This window comes from Phaseolus vulgaris, chromosome 5 (assembly GCF_000499845.2).
Source record: "Phaseolus vulgaris cultivar G19833 chromosome 5, P. vulgaris v2.0, whole genome shotgun sequence".
NCBI lineage: Eukaryota > Viridiplantae > Streptophyta > Magnoliopsida > Fabales > Fabaceae > Phaseolus > Phaseolus vulgaris.
Window position 1 is genome coordinate 862,006 of NC_023755.2, and position 26,272 is coordinate 888,277.

The 26,272-nt window shown below is 28.1% G+C and overlaps 3 protein-coding genes across 9 annotated transcripts; all 3 read left to right on the plus strand.

Annotated features, from left to right (window-relative positions):
* Nucleotides 1–778: 778 nt before the first annotated feature.
* Nucleotides 779–3,154, plus strand: LOC137834657 (uncharacterized). Its single transcript, XM_068642765.1, has 3 exons — nucleotides 779–889; nucleotides 1,039–1,659; nucleotides 2,007–3,154. Exons 2-3 carry the CDS (start codon nucleotides 1,041–1,043, stop codon nucleotides 2,882–2,884), a joined length of 1,497 nt encoding a protein of 498 aa, XP_068498866.1. The 5' UTR covers nucleotides 779–889; nucleotides 1,039–1,040; the 3' UTR covers nucleotides 2,885–3,154.
* On the plus strand, nucleotides 834–24,776 carry LOC137834654 (uncharacterized). 7 transcript variants are annotated; one of them, XM_068642755.1, is made up of 15 exons: nucleotides 834–889; nucleotides 17,813–17,857; nucleotides 18,400–18,845; nucleotides 19,382–19,459; nucleotides 20,005–20,091; nucleotides 20,203–20,324; nucleotides 20,746–20,842; nucleotides 20,937–21,042; nucleotides 21,288–21,445; nucleotides 21,549–21,686; nucleotides 21,777–21,844; nucleotides 21,929–22,159; nucleotides 22,686–22,705; nucleotides 22,794–23,375; nucleotides 23,731–24,776. In XM_068642755.1, exons 3-15 carry the CDS (start codon nucleotides 18,606–18,608, stop codon nucleotides 24,606–24,608), a joined length of 2,805 nt encoding a protein of 934 aa, XP_068498856.1. In that variant the 5' UTR covers nucleotides 834–889; nucleotides 17,813–17,857; nucleotides 18,400–18,605; the 3' UTR covers nucleotides 24,609–24,776. The 7 variants fall into 7 exon arrangements, with proteins under 7 accessions (XP_068498856.1, XP_068498855.1, XP_068498854.1 ...); XM_068642754.1 differs by lacking the exons at nucleotides 834–889; nucleotides 17,813–17,857 and adding an exon at nucleotides 17,681–17,802; XM_068642753.1 differs by lacking the exon at nucleotides 834–889 and having other exon boundaries at nucleotides 17,718–17,852.
* On the plus strand, nucleotides 7,489–12,031 carry LOC137836187 (eugenol synthase 1-like). The gene is made up of 5 exons (XM_068645039.1): nucleotides 7,489–7,692; nucleotides 8,346–8,477; nucleotides 9,306–9,534; nucleotides 10,345–10,548; nucleotides 11,771–12,031. Exons 1-5 carry the CDS (start codon nucleotides 7,504–7,506, stop codon nucleotides 11,968–11,970), a joined length of 954 nt encoding a protein of 317 aa, XP_068501140.1. The 5' UTR covers nucleotides 7,489–7,503; the 3' UTR covers nucleotides 11,971–12,031.
* Nucleotides 24,777–26,272: the final 1,496 nt, after the last annotated feature.

The window sequence follows — 26,272 nt, forward strand, 5'->3', positions numbered from 1 at the left end:
GTTATAATATATGTAAAGTTTTTACTTTTTATTGATTTTTCATTTATTTAAATTTAACATTCTATAGTCATCCTTCAAATATTTACATTGGGTAACAATTGTCCATATATGTGTTAATACTTGTAATGTGCATTTTGCATTCTCCTAAAAATTCACTATAAAAAATAATTACTTGATTTTTAGTAATATATATTTGAATAGTTATATTATTATTAGCTGTATAATGGCTTATAAATTATATTTCATATTTTTTTATGTTTATTACATTTAAATAAAAAAGAAAACGACTTTCTATTCAAAACTAAAAAGTGCCTATATTTGACTTTCCCGTTTTCTTTCTTCTCCCCAACTACACCACTTCAATAAATTTAATTTTCTTTTTGTCCCTAATAATCTATATAATCACTACCATTAAAAATGGAGAAAAATAAATAAAAAATAGAAAAAATTAAAGAACAAGAGGAATATGAGGAACAATAAATAAATAAAATAAGAAAAAAGGAGTAAAAGAATGAAAAAAAGAAAAAAATATATGTATAGACTTTTTTTTTTATTAACTAACCTGAGAATAAAATTATCCCTTAAAGTAATGTATATAAATAAAGTTAACTTTATTCACTATTTTTTATCTATAAAAAAACTAATGAGACAAATAAATCACCATTTATATACCAATTTTTTTATTGGAATTTTTAGTTATATAAAATAAATGTTAATTATCGACAGTATAAAAACTAAAGCACTGATATAATTATAAATATAAAACATATACCTATATTAATAATGTTTTTTATACACTTTAAACCTTAAACTGTGTCTGTAAAGAGCAGAGGAAAGTAAGTTAAACCCTAACCCAGGCCACTGTTGCAGTTCGTGTTGTGTTCTTCAGGTACCATGTTTCATCAATTACTATTTTTTTCTTTTTCTTGCAATTTTGTGTCAACTTGAACCAATTAGATTCTGGGGTGGTTGAATTTTTCATCAAAATCAAATTTTCATTCAGAAATTTTACATTTTGATTTTTTTTTTTCAATCAAGCAATGATTGATACAACGTTTTTGGAGCACCCCATATCAGAGGATACACTTCAGTTACTCTTTCAAGCTTCCAATTCTTCCAACTTGGAAAAGTCCTTAGAGATTCTCATTCAGAATGCCAAATCCGATTCTGGGCGTTTGGAACTGGCTTCTAAAAGGATTCTCCCTGCAGTTCTTAACATAGTCCAGTCACTTGCTCAAGCTTCACATCACCATCATCATAATCAAACCTTTTCCCTATGTTTTAAGCTCCTCAGAAACTTGTGTGCTGGAGAGGCTGCAAACCAGGTCTCATTCATTGAGCTTAATGGCGTAGCAGTTGTTTGGAGTGTTCTGAGATCAGAGGCTGGCTCATTAGGCCCTGATCATAGATTGGTTCGGTGGGGTCTGCAGGTTCTGGCCAATGTTTCTTTGGGGGGGAAACAACATCAACGTGCTATTTGGGAAGAACTTTATCCTATTGGGTTTGCTTCACTTGCTAGAGTTGGCACTAAGGAGATTTGTGACCCATTGTGTATGGTGATTTATACATGTTGTGATGGAAATCCTGAATGGTTTAAAATGTTGTCCAGTGATGATGGCTGGCCTGTTGTGGCAGAAATAGTGAGAACAACTTCTTCTGGTAAGTTAGTTTATGCTGTCCTGTCATCTGGGGTTGTGAGTGGTTTAAGTTGTAGCACTGATTTTTGTTTAATTTTTATGATCCTTTTTCAATTGATCATTCCTTTTTTTGCTTATAATTATTTTCATTTATCTGAATAGTCTTTTTGACAAAAACACAATGACGTTGTATAATCTGTGTTGTTCAGGACTTCATTTTGTTGGACATTGCTTTTGTTGTGGCTGCAACATGTTGCTAGTATACTTCTCTGTTTTTTTCTATGCTGTCATGAGTGTCATATGGGGATTGTGATGTTTTTTAGTTGTAAATTTGATCTTTTCCTTATCCATTGATTTCTCCTGAGCCAGCTAGTTTTGATGAGGATTGGTTGAAGTTGCTCCTTTCAAGAATTTTCCTTGAAGAATCTCAATTGCCTGTGCTGTTTTCCAAATTGCAATCTGTGGATGTTCCAGAGGGTGAAGTTATTGAGTCAAAAAATGGTCAGTTTTCATTTGAACAAGCATTTCTTCTGCAAATTCTATCAGAAATCTTGAATGAGCGGCTTGGAGATGTTACTGTTTCAGAGGATGTTGCGTTGTTTGTTTTTGGAATATTCAAGAAGTCTATTGGGGTTCTTGAACATGCAATGAGAGGGAAGTCTGGTCTTCCTAGTGGCTTTACTGGGGTTGATGTTCTTGGTTACTCTCTTACCATATTGAGAGACATTTGTGCTCAAGATGGTATGAGAGGCAATACAAAAGATGTTGTTGATGTGCTATTATCATATGGCCTCATAGAATTTCTTTTGTCTTTGCTTGGTGCCCTTGAACCTCCAGCAATAATCAGGAAAGGGCTCAAACAAATCGAGAATCAAGATAATGCTAGTTGTTGCTCAAAACCATGCCCTTACAAGGGCTTCAGACGAGACATAGTTGCGCTAATTGGCAATTGTGTTTATAGAAGGAAGCATGCACAAGATGAAATAAGGGATAGGAATGGAATTCTACTGCTATTGCAGCAGTGTGTGACTGATGAAGACAACCCTTTCCTGAGGGAATGGGGGATTTGGTCTGTGAGGAATATGTTGGAGGGCAATGATGAAAACCAAAAGTTAGTTGCTGAATTGGAGATTCAAGGATCTGCTGATGTGCCTGAAATTAATGCACTCGGTCTACAAGTGGAAGTTGATCAGAGAACTAGACGTCCTAAGCTTGTTAACATCCCCTCCTGTGAAAAATCACTATAGTTCAGTTGTATCTATAAATCCTGGTCTTTTCTAGAATGTTTATACGATCTTGTTATTGAATTTAGGTTGGGATTATTTTCCCTTTAACTGCTGCTGCCATTGTCAATGGAAGCTTAAGAAAAAATCATTATAATAGAAAATTATAGATGTGTGAGCAATTTTGATGAATTCCCTTCAATACTCATGACAATTTATGAAGCTATGTTAAATGGGGGAGGAAAAATATTTATCTGCACTACACTTCATCCCTGTCATTTTTCAGTGTTGAAAGATCTGCTTCCATTTTCTCTTGATTCTTTCTGTAGTTATTAAACTTTTAGGCTGTAAGTTTCTTGCTTCCATGTTCTCCTATTTCTTATACTTGTCAAGAAATGTTAGGTACATAGCTTGAAAGTTTCATTAGAATTTCATCAATCACTTATTATACCCACTCACATTGGCACTGCCAGATAATAGTTCATCAAGTTTCATCCATTCAAACTTTTAGAAACAAAGATTAATGGGTAAACCGCTTAATTAAGTACTTATTCTAAAAGCTTTTATCATAAAACTGCCATAAGACTAACTGCGAAGCTTCCTAAAATAAATTTAAAAACTTACTTGAAATGCATTCTTCTATGCATCCCTTAATGGGAAATGTCAGTATCTTAGAGAATTTGTGCACTCAAGCATCCCAAGTATTCCCCATTTGTGAAATAATCCATTCATTAACCAAGAATTCCTCCATAGTTGACTGAAAACAACAGCTGACAAATTTTCAGCCAGCATCAACTTAAGAAGCAGGTTTCATTCACAACAAAGTTATAGCATCTTTCACAACCTCTAAGTAAACCCTTCAATCTTCCACAATCGAATCAATCTCATGACACATAAAGGCATTACCAAGTTGCACACAAAATCCTAATTTCTCTAGCTTATCAACTAAAAACTCAGAAGGAATAGTTTGTTGAGCAGTGAAAGAATATGCAAAAGAACTTCACAAAAGTTCACTAGAAATTGGGAACACATATCACTAAGCATTGAAAGAAAAAGTTGAAGAACAAGTGAGTTATACACTCCATCAAGTGCAATAACTTCTAAACTCAGAAAATAATGAATTTGACAAGTAAATACATAGTCTGTTCATAAGTAAAAGACAGTAATTCTTGAATAGTTCTCCAGTTAGGCTTACAACATCAAATCTCTGTTTTTGCAATCAAACTCCACACATATCTAGACACTCAATTCAGAGTTTCTTCATGTATGAGCATTATTTCTACACTTAAGAAGCAGGTTTCATTGCTCTTGTGAAGGAGAACTAGAGAAGACAATTAATAGAAATAGATAAACTCTGCAGTTTTATATAAGGCAAATAACCCCTTTGCTTAAAAAAGAACCACAAATTTAAATTTACAAACTGAAAAAACACCAGCTGACAAGCTGCAGTTTCAACATGTACAATCGGAAGCTTTAACAATGAAAACAAACTTCAAAACAAAACGTACACAAAGAATCTGTAGCTTCATGTTTACAAGAGAAGCTCACAAAAATTCTCTATTTCATTGGTCATAGATAGTAAATAGAAGATACAAACAACAAAATCAGTTATATCAATTTCTTTCTATGATATTCTCCAACCATAAGTCAGGAAAATGAAACCACAAAGATCTTCCTCTGTCTTTATCATTAAAAACCTGGAAGCCCTCAGAATTCTTCCTCTTCAGGAGTCCATTTATGATTTTTTGATAAGTAAAGATATCAGAATTGCATTGCTTGGCAATCATAATATGAAGGATCTCAGATACTCGAGCATATTATCTCTCCTTACATAACTCCCTAATAAGTGCATTGAAAACAACATTGTCTGGATGTAAGCCATTTTCCAAAAGTTTCCTAAGAAGTTCATACCCTTTCAAAACTTTGTTTTCTTCACAAAAATGTCATTATCAGAAATCCAAAAGTTTTCACATTAATGCTAGCAACAACACCGGATTCTGTCATCTGTTCATACAATGTCCAAACCAGATTAGTCCTCCCAGCAGTCAAACAACTCAACATATATGCATTCCAAGTTGTTACAAGGGACAACCCGAACATAACTTTGTTTTTGGACAGTAATCATGAATAAATCCACAATCGTATATGAGATTTGTGTAATTAAATTTATTTTGATCTTAACTATTATTTATGCTAATTTTGTGTTTTTAATCGAAGTAAGTAGTCTGACTAGACAATTTAATCTTTACATGCAATAGATGTTCTGATAGTAGCATTTGTCTAGACCATTTGAATGAAGTATCTAACTAAATTAGTAATTTTATTAGAAATCTTAATATTCTATAATGTTTATTATCATCAAAATATATAAACTCCTATGTTACGAGATCGTCTAACTGATTATACCATCTACAACTTAAAACAAGTTTCATCATCTATCATGTGACAAATGTTTAACTCAATCTTACAACAGTGTCAAGTGTGAAATAAATATTTCTTCAATAATTGTTAAACTCTTTTTTTTGACTAAACTCGTAGTTATAAAAAAATAGATTCCTTATACATAAATGGAAATATTATTTTTCTATAATAATAACATATAAATAATTTTTTATTGAATTTTTAATGTTATAATAATTATATTTTATAGGTAGTTTTTTCCTAAAATAATAAAATAAATTATACAAATAAAAGCAAAATCAATTACCAATTGGGTATACTAAATAAACAATGGTCAGAGGGGAAATCCTAATAGTTAAAGATTAATTCTAATAGATAAAGGTAATATGGATAAGTAATTGTGTACATTAAGAAAGTTGTTATTAATGATTATAGAAATAGATGAACTTAATTATATAAGTTTTTTTTATTTTAAATCAATAAAAAATTCAAAATTATTTTGTAAAATTAAAAAAAAATTAGAATTGACTTTTCTTCATAAAATAATTTGATCAAAATCTACAGTGTTATTAATTAACAAAAAATTGTTTGATGTATAATTTTAAAATATTATTTGAAATTAGTAATTTTCAATTGCATAAAAATACATTACCAAATGAAAAAAAAAAGTTTAGATGGTTACTATAATTTAATTAAATTCTATAAATATTTTAAAAAAATAAACTATCAACTATTTTGGTATTTAAAACAATCTCTATTCTTTTATTTAATGATAAGATTAGTAAATATTTTTAAAACTTTACTACTTCACCTATCATAAGCTAATGTTGACACCTATCAACCGACCTATTTCTACACTATAAAAATTCATAAAATATAAATCAATTTTTAAAGACAAAAAATAATTAGTTACTATAGTGACTAAATTAGATACTACTTTAGAGATTAACAAAATTTTGGTTTCTAAATTAGTTTCTATTATTGTTAAATAGTTTTTAAATTGGTGTTTAATTAACAATCAAGATTTTTTTTATCAAATTTAGAATCTAAATAATTGATAGCAAAGACATCAATTTAGAAACCATTTAACAATAATATAAACTAATTCAGAAATTAAATATTTTTTATTCTCTAATATATGATAACAAAGTAAATCACTTCAATGAAGATTATCTATAAAAATTTCTTAAAAATAAAAATTGTAGATATTCTTTACTTGTACAATTTGGTTAAGGCAACTTGAATTCACAATAGATATGAAGATTGACTTGTTGGAAAAAGATGATTTGACACATTCATTTCACAATCCCTTATACTAATAAAATAATATTTTAAATTAATAAATAAAATAAATATATTTTAAATATTAATTTATTGAATTGTTAAATGAGATATTTATTTTTTGTACACTCAACACTAGTTGAAATTACTATGGTGGTGTAGCTTTCATCATTACTTTTGGTAGCAACCAAAACGTACTAACTATTTATCATAGATGTACAGTACCAATTTTGTCAAAAAAGTTAGGCCACTTTTTTTAATAAATAAAAAAATTATTAAATAAAAATTAATTTTAAATAAAAAATAAGTAGACTAAAAAAATTATTGGTTTCTAAATTAGTTTTTATTATTAATAAATATTTTTTAAATTAATATATAATTTACTACCAAATTTAAAATTTAAATAATTGATAGTTAAAACTTTGGTAGTTAATTAGATATTAATTTAAAAATTATTTATTAATAATAAAAATTAATTTAAAAATAAATAATTTTTTTAATCTTCAGTTAATATAACAACTAATTATTTTTAGTATTTAAAATTTGTTTTAATGTAATAATTTTTTAGTAATTAGTAGTGAAACACCAATTAATCTCGTGAATCAAGATTTTAATTAATCTTAACTAATTAATAAATATTTTCATTTATTAAACTAAAAAGTTAAATTCTAATCACATATACACCTTTAAAAAAACCACACTTCCAAATCCAATGGCTGCCCCCATAGAGTCCACAACATACAAATTCAAAGTTTTAAGTCCCATTTTTTTATGTATATATATTATAATTTAATAACTTTTTAAGAAAAGAATTCAAATTTGAATTGTGGTTGCATTAACTGAATATTTTGTTGCAAGTTGTGTGAAAATGATAGTGTGGTTTTGACAGGTTTTGAAATTGGAAAGAAGCTATAAAAGAGGGTGTGTGATGGTGGATCCTCATAGTAAGCATTTGCTTAAAAATGGAGGGAAGAAAGAGTAAGATTGTTATATTTGGAGGAAGTGGTTACATTGGGAAGTACTTGGTTAAGGCAAGTGTGTCATTAGGTCATCCAACTTTTGTTTATACTCGTCCTCTTAATGCACAAACTTCTTCTTCTAAGGCACAACTTTGCAAGGAGTTCAATCATATGGGAGTCACACTTGTTCAAGTTAGTATATTATCTTCTTTCCTTTTTTTTTAGCCTTTTAAAAAATAATAAAATAAATGAGTTAATCTTTAACTCGATCTGATATTTATATGTAAAGGTTTGCATTCTATTTATGTATTATTATTATTAATTTTTTTAGTTAGGGATGATAATGTGGGGCGGTCCGTCAACTTGCAATTTGTAATGAAAAACACGAGAGACTCGTTATTTTGGTCTGTTGATATGTTTAGGTCTATCACGCACAATCCATAAATCATGTGAGTCAAGTACGGGTGGGGTAGGCCGCATAATAATAAAAATGATGTTTTTTCATGTACTTCCCCAAATTTCTTCCTGCACCCCATTACTTCTGAAAGTCGAATTCCAAAAATGAAAATAATTGTTCTAGATTCCGAAAGGTAAAATAGTTGTTTCGGAAATATTACTCTGATTTTTTTATTTTTTTTGACTTTTATGTTATGGAAATTAAATTTTAAAATTGTTGAGATGCAGGAGGTGTAGGAAAAAATAACCTGATAAAAAAAATACAAATTTGTCTTCTCTATGTTGTGAAAGTTAAATTTTATAAATTAAGTTAGTTGATAAAAGTTATCCAAACTTAAATGTGAAAGAACTTAACTTTTATCTGAATATGAGTATGGTTGCATGAGCAGGGAGAGTTTGAGCATGAACAGATTTTGGCAGTGATTAAAGAAGTAGACATTGTGATATGTGCACTTCCTTACCCTCAAGTGATGGAGCAACTCAAAATCATAGAAGCTATCAAAGTTGCTGGTAATATAAAGGTATCAATCAAAATATTTTCCATGCTTATTAACAATATTTTGGTTTTGTTCCAGTTAAAAATTAAGAAAGTATAAACATTACTATGAAATTTGATATTTCAATGAGACATTAGTTAAGAAGGTATAAACATTACTATGAAATCTAACATCATAATCAGACATCAATTAAGAATGTATAGACATTACTATGAAATCTGACATCATAATCAGACATCAATTAAGAATGTATAGACATTACTATGAAATTTGACATCATAATCAGACATCAGTTAAGAATGTATATAGACATTACTATGAAATTTGACATACTAGACATCAGTTAAGAAGATATAGACATTACTATGAAATCCGATATATTAATCATACATCGATTAAGAAGATATATAGACATTACTATGAAATATGACATCATAACCAAACATCAGTTAAGAATGTATAAACATTACTATGAAATCTGATATATTAATCTGACATCAGTTAAGAAGATATAAACATTATTATGAAATCTGACATCTTAACTAGTTAAGAAGTATAAACATTACTATGAAATTTGATATATCAATCAAACATCGGTTAAGAAGATATAGACGTTATTATGAAATCTGACATCTTAACCAAACATCAATTAAAAAGGTATAGACACTATTATAAAATCTGACATCTTAACCAAACATTTTAGTTAGACTACAATAAGATTTTCAAATAATTATAAATAAGAAAAGATATAGGTTTGTTTACTAAATTTAAGTTTTTTCTTATCATTTATAAAAATTTATATTAGAAAATTATTGATAGATTTTATTGTTTTTACATTAACTGGTGTTGCAGAGATTTCTTCCATCAGATTTTGGAGTGGAAGAAGATAGAGTAAAACCTCTTCCTCCATTCCAAGCTTTTCTTGACAAGAAAAGAAAAATTAGGAGAGAAATTGAAGCATCTGAGATTCCTTATACCTTTATCTCTGCCAATTGCTTTGCTGCATACTTTGTTAATTATCTCCTTCGTCCTTATGACAAAACCAACCATACTATGGTTTATGGTAGTGGTGATGCCAAAGGTACACATTTTATTTATTTATTTTATTTAACAATTACTACTGAAAAATTATTAAATAAAAATTAATTAATTAACTAAATTAGATACTATTTTAGAAATTAGAAAATTATTAATATCTAAATTAGTTTCTATTATTGATAAATAGTGTTTAACTTGGTAGCTAACACTCAAGAAAATCATCAAATTGCAACTGATCTTGGAGACCAAAATAATTAGTTATTATGAACTAAATTAGAGACCATTTTAGAAGACTAAAAAAATTATTGGTATGTTTATATTATTAATAAAAATTTATAAAATAGTTTTTAATTTGGTATCTGACTATTAACTACCAAGGTTTTAGCTACTAATATATTAGATACCAATTTAGAAATCATTTTATAAATTTTTACTAATAATAGAAATCACTCTAGATACAAATAAATTTTTAGTCTCTAAAATAATAATTAATTTAGTTAATATAATGACTAATTATTTTTTGTCTCTAATTTTGGTTGCTATTTAATAGATTTCTTATAGTGTAATTAACTACTAAGATTTTAGTTATCAATTATTTAAATTTTAAACCCTAAACCCTAAAGTTGATAGTTAAAACATTGGTAATTAATTATACATCAGTTTCACACTATCTATCAGAGACTAATTTAAATATCAATAATGTTTTTAGTCCATAAAATAATATCTAATTTAGTTAATATAAAAAATAATAATAATTTTTTAATTTTTCTTTTGAATTTTCAATTCATTTTCTCTACACATTGCCTTGGGACAATGAAGAAAAATCTCATGTAAAAATTGCATTATTCATCAGCTGTGCTAAACTATGAAGAAGACATTGCCATGTACTCCATTAAAGCAGCAAATGATCCAAGAACATGCAATCGTGTTGTTATTTATCGACCCTCAAAGAACATTATATCACAAAATGATTTGATTTCATTGTGGGAACAAAAAAGTGGCAAGAATTTTCTCAAGGATTTTGTTTCAGAGGAAGAGATTATCAAACTATCACAGAGTAAGACATTTTATTAACTTCTTTTCCTTCATATCAACTTTATAATTAGGTTTAATTGCATATCTTATCTTTCAATAATTAGTTATTCTTCAAATTAAATCATTTAACTACATAATTATGTTGTAGTTAAGCATATTACATCATGATGACTTAATTACATTTTTTTTCTTTCACAATTGTGATATAAAAGTGTAATTAAGACATCTTAGCATAGTAACAAATCAACATGTCATTGTTTGGTTACACTTAAATAAAATTCAATAAATAATTAAAAATGAAAATAATTTATAATTAAAACATTGTCTTCATGTTCATAAGAAACACTTAAATTGATTAAATATATCTCATTTTTAATTCAAACATGAAAATAAAGATGACTATATACATATTTATCACATTTTCACGATCTAGTCTAAATTATTACTCTAAAAAAATTATTAAATAAAAATTAATGTTAGAGATCTCGTTTAAATTATTACACTACAAGAAAATTATTAAATAAAAATTAGTTTTAGAAATAAAAAAATAATTAGTTACTATATTAATTAAATTAAATATTATTTTAAAGACTAAGAAAATTATTCGTATATAAAGTGATTTATATTATTAATAAAATTTATAAACTAGTTTCTAAATTAATATCTAATTAGATATAAAGATTTTAATTACTAATGTAGTGTTAAAACACTCTATTTATTTAAAACTTTATTTTAAAATTTATATAATTATAATTTTTTTCATTGTTATTTGAATTTAAGAGAGTTAAATACATGCCAGTTTAATATTGAATTTGTTAAAAATCTCAATTAAAAAAAATTATGAGTTAAACTTGAAAGATATTTTCTTAATATATTACCTTTATACACTTAATTATGAGAAATCAACATCGTACAATTAAGATTCACTTAAAAAAAATTTGTTTCGGTATCATAAAAAATATATTCTCACATCGATTATGAGTCGGAGTCGAAGTCAATGTAGTTTAAATACACTTTTTCTTCTTTAATCTATTGATACATTTTGAAAAATAAAATCGTGACATAATTTAAAAACTTCAAAACGAACAATATCTTTAAAACATAATTAAAATTGCAATACAAAATTGTGTGAATGTAAAATATGCAAATACTTTGCATTTTCATTACAATTAAATTTTATTTTCTTGATGGTTTATGTTAAAATTAAAAATGAATTATGTTAAAGTTGTTTAATGTTGTTGCAGCTTTACCTTCTCCACAGAATATTCCAGTTTCCATTCTCCACAGTATATTTGTTAGAGGAGACCTGATGAACTTTGAGATTGGAGAAGATGACCTTGAAGCTTCACAACTATATCCAGATTATGAATATACCTCCATTGATCAACTTCTTAATATCTTTCTTCTTCATCCTTTGCCTTCTGCATCAGCTGCTTTTGAATGAACATCTGCAATGTATTTTTTTTATTTTTAATAATATTATTTTTCATCAGTCATAGTCATCATTCATCTGTTGACAAATGATGGTTGATGACAGATGATTATTATTATTTGAAGTGTCAATCTGTTAAGATATAAAGTTGACAAATGATGGTTAATGACAAATGATTATTATTATTTGAAGCGTCAATCTGTTAAGATATCAAGTTTGATATTGATGATATTTTTCACAATAACTGTTTCAAATCTCAGCATAAAGTCAAAATTTAAAGTGTTTTTACTGTAAAAATTTCACATATAACTCAATTATAATATATACAATAAATTTACAATTGTTTATTTTAATTTATGTTGTGTTTAAACACTTTAGGATTGAATTAATATGGTGAAAATGTTGGTATAAAATAAAAAATGATTAATTTTACCTGTAAATAACACCTTCAAAGTAATTAATAAGCCAAAAAATACTGGTATAAAACAAGAGAATTCTCAATTTCCAAATAAACATTTATGCATGAAAAAAATGACAAATGCAAAATTCAAAGCAATGCAACATTAAATAAAGTCACAGTTTGATTTTCTGCTGTTACATAAAAATACATTACCAATCTTTTTAAGTATATATAATTTTTTTCTTATATTAATATTTCATTTTAATTATTCTATTATTTTATAATTAATAGAGTAGTTATCCGCCTTAACAGTTTTTTTTGATTTAAATAAAATAATTAAAAAAAGTAGTTAATACGTAATTATCAAACAGTTTTTTTAAAATTTAAATAAAATAATTAATAAAGTAGTTATCAGTTTTTTTCATTTAAATAAAATAACTATAAAAAAAATTAATAGAGTAGTTACTGAACACTTTTTCTGATTTAAATAAAATAATTAAAAAACAGTTAATAAGTAGTTATCAAACAACTTTTTTAAATTTAAATAAAATAATTACAGAGTAGTTGAAAGATAAAACAATTTTTTATATTTTATAACCACTTTTTTTTACACAATTATTTTTTATTTTATCTTTATATTAATAATATTTTATTTTATTATTTTATTAAGAATATTTTCATTACTATTTTAAGTTATTAAATACATGAAGGTGTAGTATGTATTTCTGCTAGTAAATAATAACTTTTAATTACATAAAAATACATTACCAAATGAAATAATAATAGAACGTTTATATGATTACTATAATTTAATTAACTCTATAAATAGTTAAAAAGAAGTTTAAACTATCAACTATTTTTGTATATAAAAACAATCTCTATTCTTCTATTTATTGTTAAAAATAATTACTAAAACGTAAATTATATGTTTATTTCTCTCTTAATATGATTTATCTAAGATTTAATTCATATAAGTTAGTAGAGAGTATCGTAACTATAAAAATTAAAATGACTAATCAATTAAACCAAATATTATTGTATTACATTTTAAAATTATATATCTATACCTATATATAAAGGGGATTCCCCTTTTAACTACCATCTTATTTAATCTTTATATCTTATTATTTTATTTGTCATTTTATAAAGAGTTTAAATTTTATATCTCAAAGAGTTTAAACATTCTACAATTGCATCTTTTTTTCCAATTCATCTTCCACTTTTATCCCATCAAACTTTTTATCATCTTTTTCTCCTTTTCATTAAACTTTTTATCATCTTTTTCTCCTTTTCATTACACTTTTTATCATCTTTTTCTCCCGTTCATCTTCACTTTTATCCCATCAAACTTTCTATCCTCTTTTTATCATATTTCTCTCCCGATCATCTTCACTCTTACCCCATCAAACTTTCTATCATTTCTATCATCTTTTTCTCCCAATCATCTTCACTTTTATCCCATCAAACTTTCATTTTTCAAATTCAAATTACCAGAAGTCGCAAGTTCCAGAATCACCACTTCCGTTCAATCCGTAAGTGTTGTTTTTCAACTATAAAATATATATATTTTGATTTTACTTTTATTGATTATTCATTTATGAATGTCTTTGGCATTATATGATGACAATATTATAATTATTGTGCTCACACAAACAAATAGAATTATTAAAAAGTTGAAAGAGAAATTAAGTACTAGAAAAAAATGCACCAATGAGAGAGATTACTATATGAGAAAACATATAGGAAGTTTCCATCCAAAGGATCTTGAGAGGCATTGCAGTGATGGGTGAGTTGCAGGGATTATGGTTTGTTCCTTAGAGTTCGAAAATTGTTTATTAGGAGTTTAGGGATTACGATGATTTTCTTAACCCATGTTTGTTGAGTTATTATATTAATTAATATATTAGTATTAGTACAAAAGGGTATTAAAAATTAAATATTAAATATTAAATATTCAAAATTCAAAATTTTAAATTTTAAATTTTAAATTTAAAATGGTAGTTAAGAGGAGATCCCCTATATATAGGTAATTTAAAATTTAAAATTTAAAATTCAAAATTTACTATTTTAAATTTAAAATGGTAGTTAAAAGGAGATCCCCTATATATAGATAATTTAAAATTTAAAATTTAAAATTTAAAATTTAATATTTATTAGTACATAAAACATATACGAAATTAAATATTAAATATAAAAAATTAAATATTAAAAAATTAAAATTAAAATTCAAAATTTTAAATTTTAAATTTTAAATGGTAGTTAAGAGGAGATCCAAGAAATTTAAAATATAAAATTTAATATTTAATATTTAAAATTCAAAATTTAGTTTTTAAAAAAATTAAAAATTAAATATTAAAAATTAAAAATTAAAAATTTCAAATTTTAAATGGTAGTTAAGAGGAGATCTCCTATATAGGTAATTTAAAATTTAATATTTAAAATTCACTATTTTAAATTTAAAATGGTAGTGAAGAAGAGATCCCCTATATATAGGTAATTTAAAATTTAAAATTTAATATTTAATATTTAAAATTCAAAATTCACTATTTTAAATTTAAAATGGTAGTTAAAAGGAGATCCCCTATATATATATAGATAATTTTAAATTTTAAATTTAATATTTAATATTTAAAATTTAAAATTTATTAGTACATAAAACGTATACGAAATTAAATATTCAAAATTAAATATTAATTATTAAAAAATTAAAATTAAAATTCAAAATTTTAAATTTTAAATTTTAAATGGTAGTTAAGAGGACATCCCGGTAATTTAAAATATAAAATATAAAATTTAATATTTAAAATTCAAAATTTAGTTTTAAAAAAAATTAAATATTTAAAATTCAAAATTCAAAATTTTACATTTTAAATGGTAGTTAAGAGGATATCTCCTATATAGGTAATTTAAAATTCATAATTTAAAATTCACTATTTTAAATTTAAAATGGTAGTTAGGAGGAGATCCCCTATATATAGGTAATTTAAAATTTAATATTTAATATTTAAAATTCAAAATTTAGATTTAAAAAATAAAGAAGTTACAAAATAAAAAATATCTCCTCTCATATATTTTTAAAATAATAAAATAAAACATAAATATAAGGATAAAATTTGAATAAAATACTATTAAATAATAAAATTTGAATAAATACTATTAAATAAATATATGGATTAAATTTTTTTTTTAAATATTTTCATATTTTATATATTTATTTTCACATTTTGAAAAATATATTCTGAATATATTTTTTATTTACGCTGTCTATTTTTTCCATCTAAATAAATAAAATATTAAATAATATATACATATTTTTTTTAAATATTATCATATTTTATGTATTTATTTTCACATTTCGTAAAATATTTTTTGAAAATATTTTTAATTTAGCTATCTATTTTCTATCACATACTTTTTTTCTCTTGCTATATGTATGTTTGCATTGCAATAGTGTTTTTATAATTTGTTTTGCTTTTAGTATTGATTTATATTTTAGAATTTTTTAAATAATTATTCTAATGTTTATTATTATTTTTTTGCATTTTAATACATTACATAACGAAATGGAAAATATAAGTGCTTTTTATACATTTATTTTCACATTTTGAAAAATATTTTCTAAAGATATTTTTTTTACGCTACTTTTTTAAACAATATATTGATGAAATTTTTTTTAAAAATATTATCATATTTTATATATTTATTTTTATATTTTTGCGAATTATTTTATGAAGATATTTTTTAATTATATTTTTTCATTTACATAAACAATATTTAATATATAGATCAAAGTGTTTTTTAAATATTATCATATTTTATATATTTATTTTCACATTTTGTAAAATATTTTCTGAAAATATTTTTAATTTAGCTATCAATTTTTTGTCACATACTAATTTTTTTTTCTTCCTGTATGTATGTTTGCATTGCATTACTGATTTTTGGTTTTCTTTATTTGTTTGCAACAGTGTTTTTATAATTTGTTTTGCTTTTAGTTTTGATTTATATTTTAGAATTTTTTAAATAATTTTTCTAATGTTTATTATTTTTTTACAGTTTAATACATTACACAACAAAATTTAAAATATAAATACAAAAGATGAATAGTAGAACGACAAAACTAAACTTGAAACTAAATATTGCAAACATAAAACGAAGAATGACCTGGAACAAAGGACTGAAATCAATTCGACATTTGGCTCGATCAATCAATAATGCAAGTAACAAAGATGTTATATATACATTTAACTTTCCACAATTATTACTTTTAAAATTTTTTTATATAGTTTTATTTATTCCTTCATTTAACTTGACATTTGAAGGATTTAACAATAACGAGGCAAAACGAAGTAACACACATGTTACTGAACCTGGTTAGTACACTTTTATGCATAAGATGTCAAATTTTAAAAAAATATTTTAAAAGACAAATGGAATATCTATACGAAGAAAAACTTATAGAGAAATGACAAACAATATTATTCATATCCCAATATTGTTTTAGGAAGGAGATTGACATCTATTCGACATTTGGCTCGATCAATAAATAATGTAACAAAAATATTATATAACAAAACATATATTATTTTGTAATAATTATTTTAATATATAATTTTATTCATTCATTCATTTAACTTGATATTTGAAGGGTCAAACGATAACGAAGTAGCACCAAGTAACACACATGTTACACAACCTGGTTAGTACACTTTTATACATAAGATGTCAATGTGTGGCAATGTCTGTATCTATATTTTTATTTTTATTTTCTTAAATTTATATGTATATACACAAGTGTAGTGTTGTCAAATAATACAGATACACAGACATTATCAAATACTATAAAATACAAATACATTGTCAAATATTATAGAATACATATACACATAAGCTTATAAAAAAAATTAAAAAATATAAATACACATAAATCTATATTTCATTTAAATAAATATCAATATACATATAATAATAATAAAAATAAAAATATAAAAAATGTGGATACAGAGGCGCGCGCCTGTGTGCCCGCTAGTTTTATTAAATTACATTTTTTAAAGTCAATTTTATTAAGTTATAAATTTAAAACAAACTTGGAACCGATCAATAAATAAATATAATCATTTCGTATTTTTGGTTTGTGATTTTTTTTTCTCAAACAAATTTCATCATTTTTTTTAACTTTGTTCTAATCACTTGAGTTATATAATTTTATTTAAGTGAATTTAATAATACAACTTTTATAAAGAAATATTCTACTACTAGAATAAATATTTTATTGTAACAATTTTTCGTTTAATTTTAACAAGTAATTAAATTAAAAATTCCCCAAAATTATTGACACTTTTTTTTTCTTTTTCTTTTTCTATCTCTTTGTCTTTCTCTTTCTCTTTCCACCTAAATTCTCTCTCTCTCTCTCTCGTGTCTTTGTCTTGATTCCGATGCGAATGGTAATTGCAGAAACCCTAACGCTCCCTTCCTCTCCATTCTCCTAGATCGAGTCAGGTTCTTTGCGTGTTTCGTTTTCATTCCTTTTTTTTTCCCAATTTTGTTTTTGCATTTATCCATTTTTCAGACACAATTAAATTGTTTTCTTTATTAACTTTCGCATCAATTACCATTTGAATTTTATGATTGATTTGGGTTTGTTGCAAGTTCTGCATCATCTGCGAACCATGATTCTAGGGTTTTCAACGATTTTGAGCTTGATTGGTAGATTTTTTTCGTTGATCGGTGGGAGGATTTTGTGATTGATAGAAATGGGATTCTATTAATTTCCGTCATGTTTTGTGGGTGTTGAATTTGAAATGGAAGGGAAACGCTTTTGAAGTTTGGGTATTGATAGCTCCCCAGGAAAAATTCGAAATTCGCACGTTTTTTTGTCCAAATTGCAACTCATTTAGTGCTTGAAATTGCAAATTTGAATATTACCTTTTTTCCTTTTGGCTGTGTAAATTCCCTAGCTGGCAAATGGGTTGTTATGCATCCTTTTTTACTTGTTTTTGGTGCATTTTAACTGATGACTTTGTTAATTCTTTCTCTTTCAGGGTATCCTATTTTATCTGGAGACCTGACATGATAAAAGCTGTAGCAGAATGATGGTGTTCTTTTAAGCTGATTTATTGACTTTGCCCTCTGGTTCCATTTGATTTTGAACCATTTTTATGATGGGCAAAGGATGGCTATAATTTTTAATGTCAGATGAAAATTCAGCTAATTTTTGTGGGCAAAGAGGCTGAAGTTATTATTACTAATGGCTTTGAGGGTTATAGCAGTTTCGGCGGTTTCTACATTTTTGAGCTTTGTGGGTCTTCAGTTTTGCACAGACCTGTCTTTGGAGAAACTTAGATCAGATGGACTAATAGGCTGGAATTTAATTCACTTGGACGATGCCAGCCAAGAGATTGAGTTGCCTTCGGGTTTGTACACCACCATAGGGCTACTGCTGAATTGCATGATCAATTTATTTGTCCTTCTCAATCTTTGTATCAAGGTGAGTTTGTTGTATTGAGTATTGGTTACTAAGAATTCAAGTATTATGCTAATGTATGATGTTGATTTGTGGGGGCCTGTATGTTCAGCCTGGGCTGAGATTGTGTATAATAATATCATTCAATATAGCTGCGTGCTTAACTATATATCATGAGTCTCACCTGCCTCGTTACAAACTAAGATAGAGGGAGATATAAGTAGCTCTGAAGTAGAATGGCCACGTGCATTGGTGTAATTTGTTTGTGGTGTTTTTCGTATTTTGCGCTAGTGAGTTGTTTCATGAATAAGATAATCTAATCTAATACAGTTTCTGGAAAAAAAATGACATATTCAATTATCATTAATTTGTTTACTGCCAGAGATTTGGACATACTTTCTTCATTACAGAAGGGTAACAGTTTACACATTGTTCCGTTTATGCTGCTTTTTCTTTCTTTTTTTCTTTCTAAGCAATCTTTCAGGCTAAGGTGCCCATGCTTATATCAGTTAATATACTTATTAAGTTATTACTGTTAATGAACCTCTTATCACTTGCAGGCTGTGTTTTTCTCAGAGTTATATGCTTCTGAGACTCGTAAACTGATTGAGCGTCTTGTTAATTATGTCATTTACAAGGTTAGTGCTTTTTTGTTTCACTGGTTTATCAAACATGTCACTGTGACTTTATTCTGATTATTATTGACAATGTATATTACTAAATTATGTTTTTTTAAAAACCATTTAATAGTTTTATTTTGTTGAATACAATACAGAACTTATTCTTGATGTTTGGTCTGGTGTTTAGAAGTTGCTCCTAAGACTCTTGTTTAAGCAAGAGTTGATTATCTAATTCACATGATCATTTCCCGTGTTTCTTAGATATGTAAATTGTGGAGTTTCTGGATAAACAAATAATCTGTGCATATCTAACCACGAGTGACAGTGAATAGGTGCTATGATGTCTTTCTTTTACTAGCCAGTTTGATTTGCTGGGATGCCTAGGAAAACATCTTTATCATCATCATTATTATTTGAATTATCCACTTCATTTTTTATTTTACTTTTGAAAACATTGTGTAACGGAGTAGTTTATGGACATTAAGAACTGTGTGATGTTTATCAGTCATAAATTGACAATACATAATTGTTATTTATATTTAAATTTAATGGTGGATGGACAGGGGACATTTCTTCCACTGATTGTGCCACCAACAATTTATCAAGCTGGTCTTTGGTCAACTTGGTTGACTGTGCTTTGCTCTCTGAAGGTAGATATTACCCTAAAAAGAACAAATGGAGATAATTCTTTTGAGATTTGGTATATACAAACAAAGACAGTGTTTAGTAACTTGTTCTGATATGCTCAACATATTGCATAGATGTTTCAAGCTTTAGCTAGAGATCGTTTGGAACGGCTGAATGCATCTCCATCTGCTACACCCTGGATGTATCTTCGTGTTTATTCAGCATTATTATTTGTTTTCATGGCTGATGTTTTCTGGTACTAAATTCTCTGTTTTTCTATAGCAATATTATTGTTCATATTGCCATTGCAATTACCATTATTATGATACTTGATATTCTTCTATTCCCTGCTTGGGCATAGCTTTTGTCCTGGACACAATGCTTCCAATGGGATTCATATCCTGCTCTGTATGTAACCAATATGGAGCTCAGTTTGATAGATGAACCACTTAGTTATCAATAGTGGCAATGCCATGACTATCACCAGTTGTAGTCTCAAGTGTTCTTTTGGGGAGCTAAGGGTGTAGAATTTATGCTTTTCCCTTTTGATTTTATAGTATGATCAATCCACTTTGAAGATTATATTTAATTTCATGACGGCTGAAACAATCCTTGTTATTATTGTAATTTGATAGCTTTAGCATGCTTCTGATGCATAACTATTTTTATGCTCGTAGGATAAGGCTTTGTCTGACAATATATAGAACACACGGGTCCTCCATGTATCTGCTATTGTTCTTTGAGCCTTTCAGTATTGCTTTTGAGACCCTACAGGTATTTAGACTGCTGAGATACATTTTTATCACCTGTTCAGGTTCCAGTGGGGAAGTGATGCCTGGTTTAATCTTTTGTGTCATATGAATTGTAGGCCATTTTGGTACATGGATTTCAGCTACTTGACATATGGCTGCATCATTCAGCTTGCAATAGCAGTGATTTCCGAACACCTAAACTGCTTAACACATTAACTGCAGGTAGTTTGGCTAAAAGTTTGTTTTTTAAACATTTAATAACTCAATAATATGATTGGATATTATGAACAACTTTTTCCTTTGGATGTTCTCTTTACATTGTTGGTTTCCAATACTAATAATTTTGTTTTTATCTTTTTGAAATATAAGTCTGTTGTTTTGAAATAAAAAATCACTAAAAATATTTACTGTTTGTTTGTTTGGAGGAACTTAATTCTAGCTTTCCTGATTAAGTGGTGTGGCTGCAGGTTCATTGTTGGAATGGAAGGGAATTCTTATTCGGAACTTGGGGTTTTTCCTAGACATGGCTACATTTTTTATGGCACTTGGCCATTACTTGTATATATGGAGGCTTCATGGAATGGCTTTCCATCTTGTAGATGCAGTGCTATTTCTAAATATACGTGTAGTTACTTCATTCTCAATTCTTTGTGAATTTTACCATCCACGGAAATTTAGCTGACATTTATTTATTAACTACTTGTAATCATTGGTGTTGTTTTGAACAGGCATTGCTTAGTGCAATAGTAAATCGCATAAAAGGCTTTATCAAGCTAAGGATAGCTCTAGGAACACTTCATGCAGCTCTTCCTGATGCAACAACTGAGGAGCTAAGAGCGTATGATGATGAATGTGCTATTTGTAGAGTATGCTAGTTCTGCCCTCTGTCTTTCTGATTGATCTTGGTATTGGTTAGATGTATTTTTTGAACAATATAATGAATGTGTTTATGACAGGAACCAATGGCTAAGGCTAAAAAGCTAAACTGCAATCATCTCTTATATCTTGCATGTTTGAGATCTTGGTATGGTTATTTTTTGGACATCTGTATCTTTTACTCTTTGGGTTAATTTTTGTACGATGCTATTGGTTACTTTACTGATTTCAGGTTGGATCAAGGCCTGACTGATATATATACTTGTCCAACTTGTCGAAAGCCACTTTTTGAGGGTGTGCCTCAAAATGAAGCAAGCTCTGACGCGGGAACTATATCTAGTGATGAACAGCTTGCACGCCAAATTAGTGCTGGATTGGATCGGCCAAACCCTTCTAGACATACCATGCCTACCGGATTATATCCAAATCAGACACTAAACACTCCTGAAGGTGTTACTTGGAGGTTCAATCTTCATACTCAATGCTACATGACCTTCTGTCTCTCTTTTGAATTTAACTGTTATCTATCTGTTAAATTTTTTTATTTTGAAAAGTTATTAATCACAACTGAAGTGATATAAAATCTACCAAGCATAACTGCCTGTTAGCTCTCCAAAGGATGTTTTTTCTACGTATAGTAGCTTCCCTGTTTTTTTTTATTAAGAAATCGAATCCATCTATTGGAATCTGTGAACAAACTATGATCAAGAATTGAAAGAAAAGATACCCACTCTACATTAATTTATCTCAAGAACTGTTGTAAGGAAATATTACCTAACTTCCTCATATTTGATTTATTGCAAGAAAAGAATTGTTGATTAGCCCTTTTTTCTCTACAATTTATTGACAAATTTAGTAGTTATCTGCTGCAGTCGAAATATATAGATTTGTTATATTGCATGTATTACCTAACTGTTGTAAGGAAATATTACCTAACCTCATCATATCTGATGCATTATTTTTTACTGATTTTACTTTTTCTTATCTAGGGGTGCAGGGCTAGACTCAGGTTGGTTACATTTTACTTTTGCTTTTTTTTTTTTTTTTTTTCAATCAAGCAATGATTGATACAACATTTTTGGAGCACCCCATATCAGAGGATACACTTCAGTTACTCTTTCAAGCTTCCAATTCTTCCAACTTGGAAAAGTCCTTAGAGATTCTCATTCAGAATGCCAAATCCGATTCTGGGCGTTTGGAACTGGCTTCTAAAAGGATTCTCCCTGCAGTTCTTAACATAGTCCAGTCACTTGCTCAAGCTTCACATCACCATCATCATAATCAAACCTTTTCCCTATGTTTTAAGCTCCTCAGAAACTTGTGTGCTGGAGAGGCTGCAAACCAGGTCTCATTCATTGAGCTTAATGGCGTAGCAGTTGTTTGGAGTGTTCTGAGATCAGAGGCTGGCTCATTAGGCCCTGATCATAGATTGGTTCGGTGGGGTCTGCAGGTTCTGGCCAATGTTTCTTTGGGGGGGAAACAACATCAACGTGCTATTTGGGAAGAACTTTATCCTATTGGGTTTGCTTCACTTGCTAGAGTTGGCACTAAGGAGATTTGTGACCCATTGTGTATGGTGATTTATACATGTTGTGATGGAAATCCTGAATGGTTTAAAAAGTTGTCCAGTGATGATGGCTGGCCTGTTGTGGCAGAAATAGTGAGAACAGCTTCTTCTGGTAAGTTAGTTGTATGCTGTTCTGTCATCTGGGGTTGTGTTGTGAGTGTGTTTAAGTTGTAGCACTGATTTTGTTTAATTTTTATGATCCTTTTTCAATTGGTCATTCCTTTTTTTGCTTATAATTCTTTTCATTGATCTGAATAGTCTTTTTGACAAAAACACAATGACGTTGTATAATCTGTGTTGTTCAGGACTTCATTTTGTTGGACATTGCTTTTGTTGTGGCTGCAAACATGTTGCTAGTATACTGTTTCTGTTTTTCCTATGCTGTCATGAGTGTCATATGGGGATTGTGATGTTTTTTAGTTGTAAAATTGATCTTTTTCCTTATCCATTTGTTTCTCCTGAGCCAGCTAGTTTTGATGAGGATTGGTTGAAGTTGCTCCTTTCAAGAATTTTCCTTGAAGAATCTCAATTGCCTGTGTTGTTTTCCAAATTGCAATCTGTGGATGTTCCAGAGGGTGAAGTTATTGAATCAAAAAATGGTCAGTTTTCATTTGAACAAGCATTTCTTCTGGAAATCCTATCAGAAATCTTGAATGAGCGGCTTGGAGATGTTACTGTTTCAAAGGATGTTGTGTTGTTTGTTTTTGGAATTTTCAAGAAGTCTATTGGGGTTCTTGAACATGCAATGAGAGGGAAATCTGGTCTTCCTAGTGGCTTTACTGGGGTTGATGTTCTTGGCTACTCTCTTACCATATTGAGGGACATTTGTGCTCAAGATGGTATGAGAGGCAATACAAAAGATGTTGTTGATGTGCTATTATCATATGGCCTCATAGAATTTCTTTTGTCTTTGCTTGGTGCCCTTGAACCTCCAGCAATAATCAGGAAAGGGCTCAAACAAATTGAGAATCAAGATAATGCTAGTTGTTGCTCAAAACCATGCCCTTACAAGGGCTTCAGACGCGACATAGTTGCGCTAATTGGCAATTGTGTTTATAGAAGGAAGCATGCACAAGATGAAATAAGGGATAGGAATGGAATTCTACTGCTATTGCAGCAATGTGTGCCTGATGAAGACAACCCTTTCCTGAGGGAATGGGGGCTTTGGTCTGTGAGGAATATGTTGTGGGGCAATGATGAAAACCAGAAGTTAGTTGCTGAATTGGAGATTCAAGGATCTGCTGATGTGCCTGAAATTAATGCACTCGGTCTACAAGTGGAAGTTGATCAGAGAACTAGACGTCCTAAGCTTGTTAACATCCCCTCCTGTGAAAAATCACTATAGTTCAGTTGTATCTATAAATCCTGGTCTTTTCTAGAATGTTTATACGATCTTGTTATTGAATTTAGGTTGGGATTATTTTCCCTTTAACTGCTGCTGCCATTGTCAATGGAAGCTTAAGAAAAAATCATTATAATAGAAAATTATAGATGTGTGAGCAATTTTGATGAATTCCCTTCAATACTCATGAAAATTTATGAAACTATGTTAAATGGGGGAGGAAAAATATTTATCTGCACTACACTCCATCCCTGTCACTTTTCAGTGTTGAAAGATCTGCTTCCATTTTTTCTTGATTCTGTAATATTAAACTTTTAGGCTGTAAGTTTCTTGCTTCCATGTTCTCCTATTTCTTGTTGTTTTCATTTTATTCAATAAAAAACATTCTTTTCTTTCTTATTTCTTATTTCAATTCATGATTTCTAACATAGTTCTATCAGAAACCTGTTAAGACGCCTGATATAATAGGCAAATGTTAAGTATATCACTACCTGATTTGGCAGAAGCATATAACCTGCAGTGAATTTTTGTAAAAGCAGAGTTTAAGTAGATGTAGAACGGGTAAATGTCTATTTAAAAGAGATGTAGATTCAACTTTTTCATACATTATAAACTCAAGTGTGCATGATCAAGATACCAACACAAATTGGTTCAAACCAGAAATTGTTTTTCACCAGCATAGAAGAAGTCCACCATGATGGCAAAGGTTTGTCAAGACCACCTGCTAGAAACAAAAAAAAATCAAAATAAACAAGAATGTAGCTGTAAGCAGATTTGCATAAAAGAAAACTGTTTAAGATGGTCATAGCACGATTACTGACATCTTCATTCACCACATAATTGTAAGGTGTAGCAAACATGATATATTTTGTATCCCTGGCACACTCATGAAGCTTGTGAACTTAGTAACTTCAAAAATGAACAACTGCTTTCATATAAAAAATACCAAGTGACTGAGAATCCAACAATGAACATGGACATGTTCATTTAAACATGTGAGCCACCTGTGCTAAAGTAAAGTACAAAGATAAGATCACTTTTACTTCCCATGCCTTTTCTGCAGAAAGGATACTTGCAAGAAATGTAAGGTACATAGCTTGAAAGTTTCATTAGAATTTCATCAATCACTTATTATACCCACTCACATTGGCACTGCCAGATAATAGTTCATCAAGTTTCATCCATTCAAACTTTCAAGAAACAAAGATTAATGGGGTATTTAGGTAAACAGCTTAATTAAGTACTTATTCTAAAAGCTTTTGTCAGAAAACTAACTGTGAAGCTTCTTAAAATAAATTAAAGAACTTTCTTGAAATGATTTTTCTATGCATCCCTTAATGGGAAATGTCAATATTAGAGAATTTGTGCACTCAAGCATCCCCAAGTATTCCCCATTTGTGAAATAATCCATTCATTAACCAAGAATTCCTCCATAATTGACAACAGCAGACAAATTTTCAGCTAGCATCAGTTTATAACAAAAATCTCGAGTGTAACAGAATATTTTGTCATTCACAACCAAGTTAGAGCATCTTTCACAATCTCTAAGTAAACTCTTCAATCTTCCACAATCGAATCAACTCATGACACATAAAGGCATTACCAAGAAAATAATGAATTTGATAAGTAAATACGTAGTCTGTTCATAAGTAAAAGACAGTAATTTT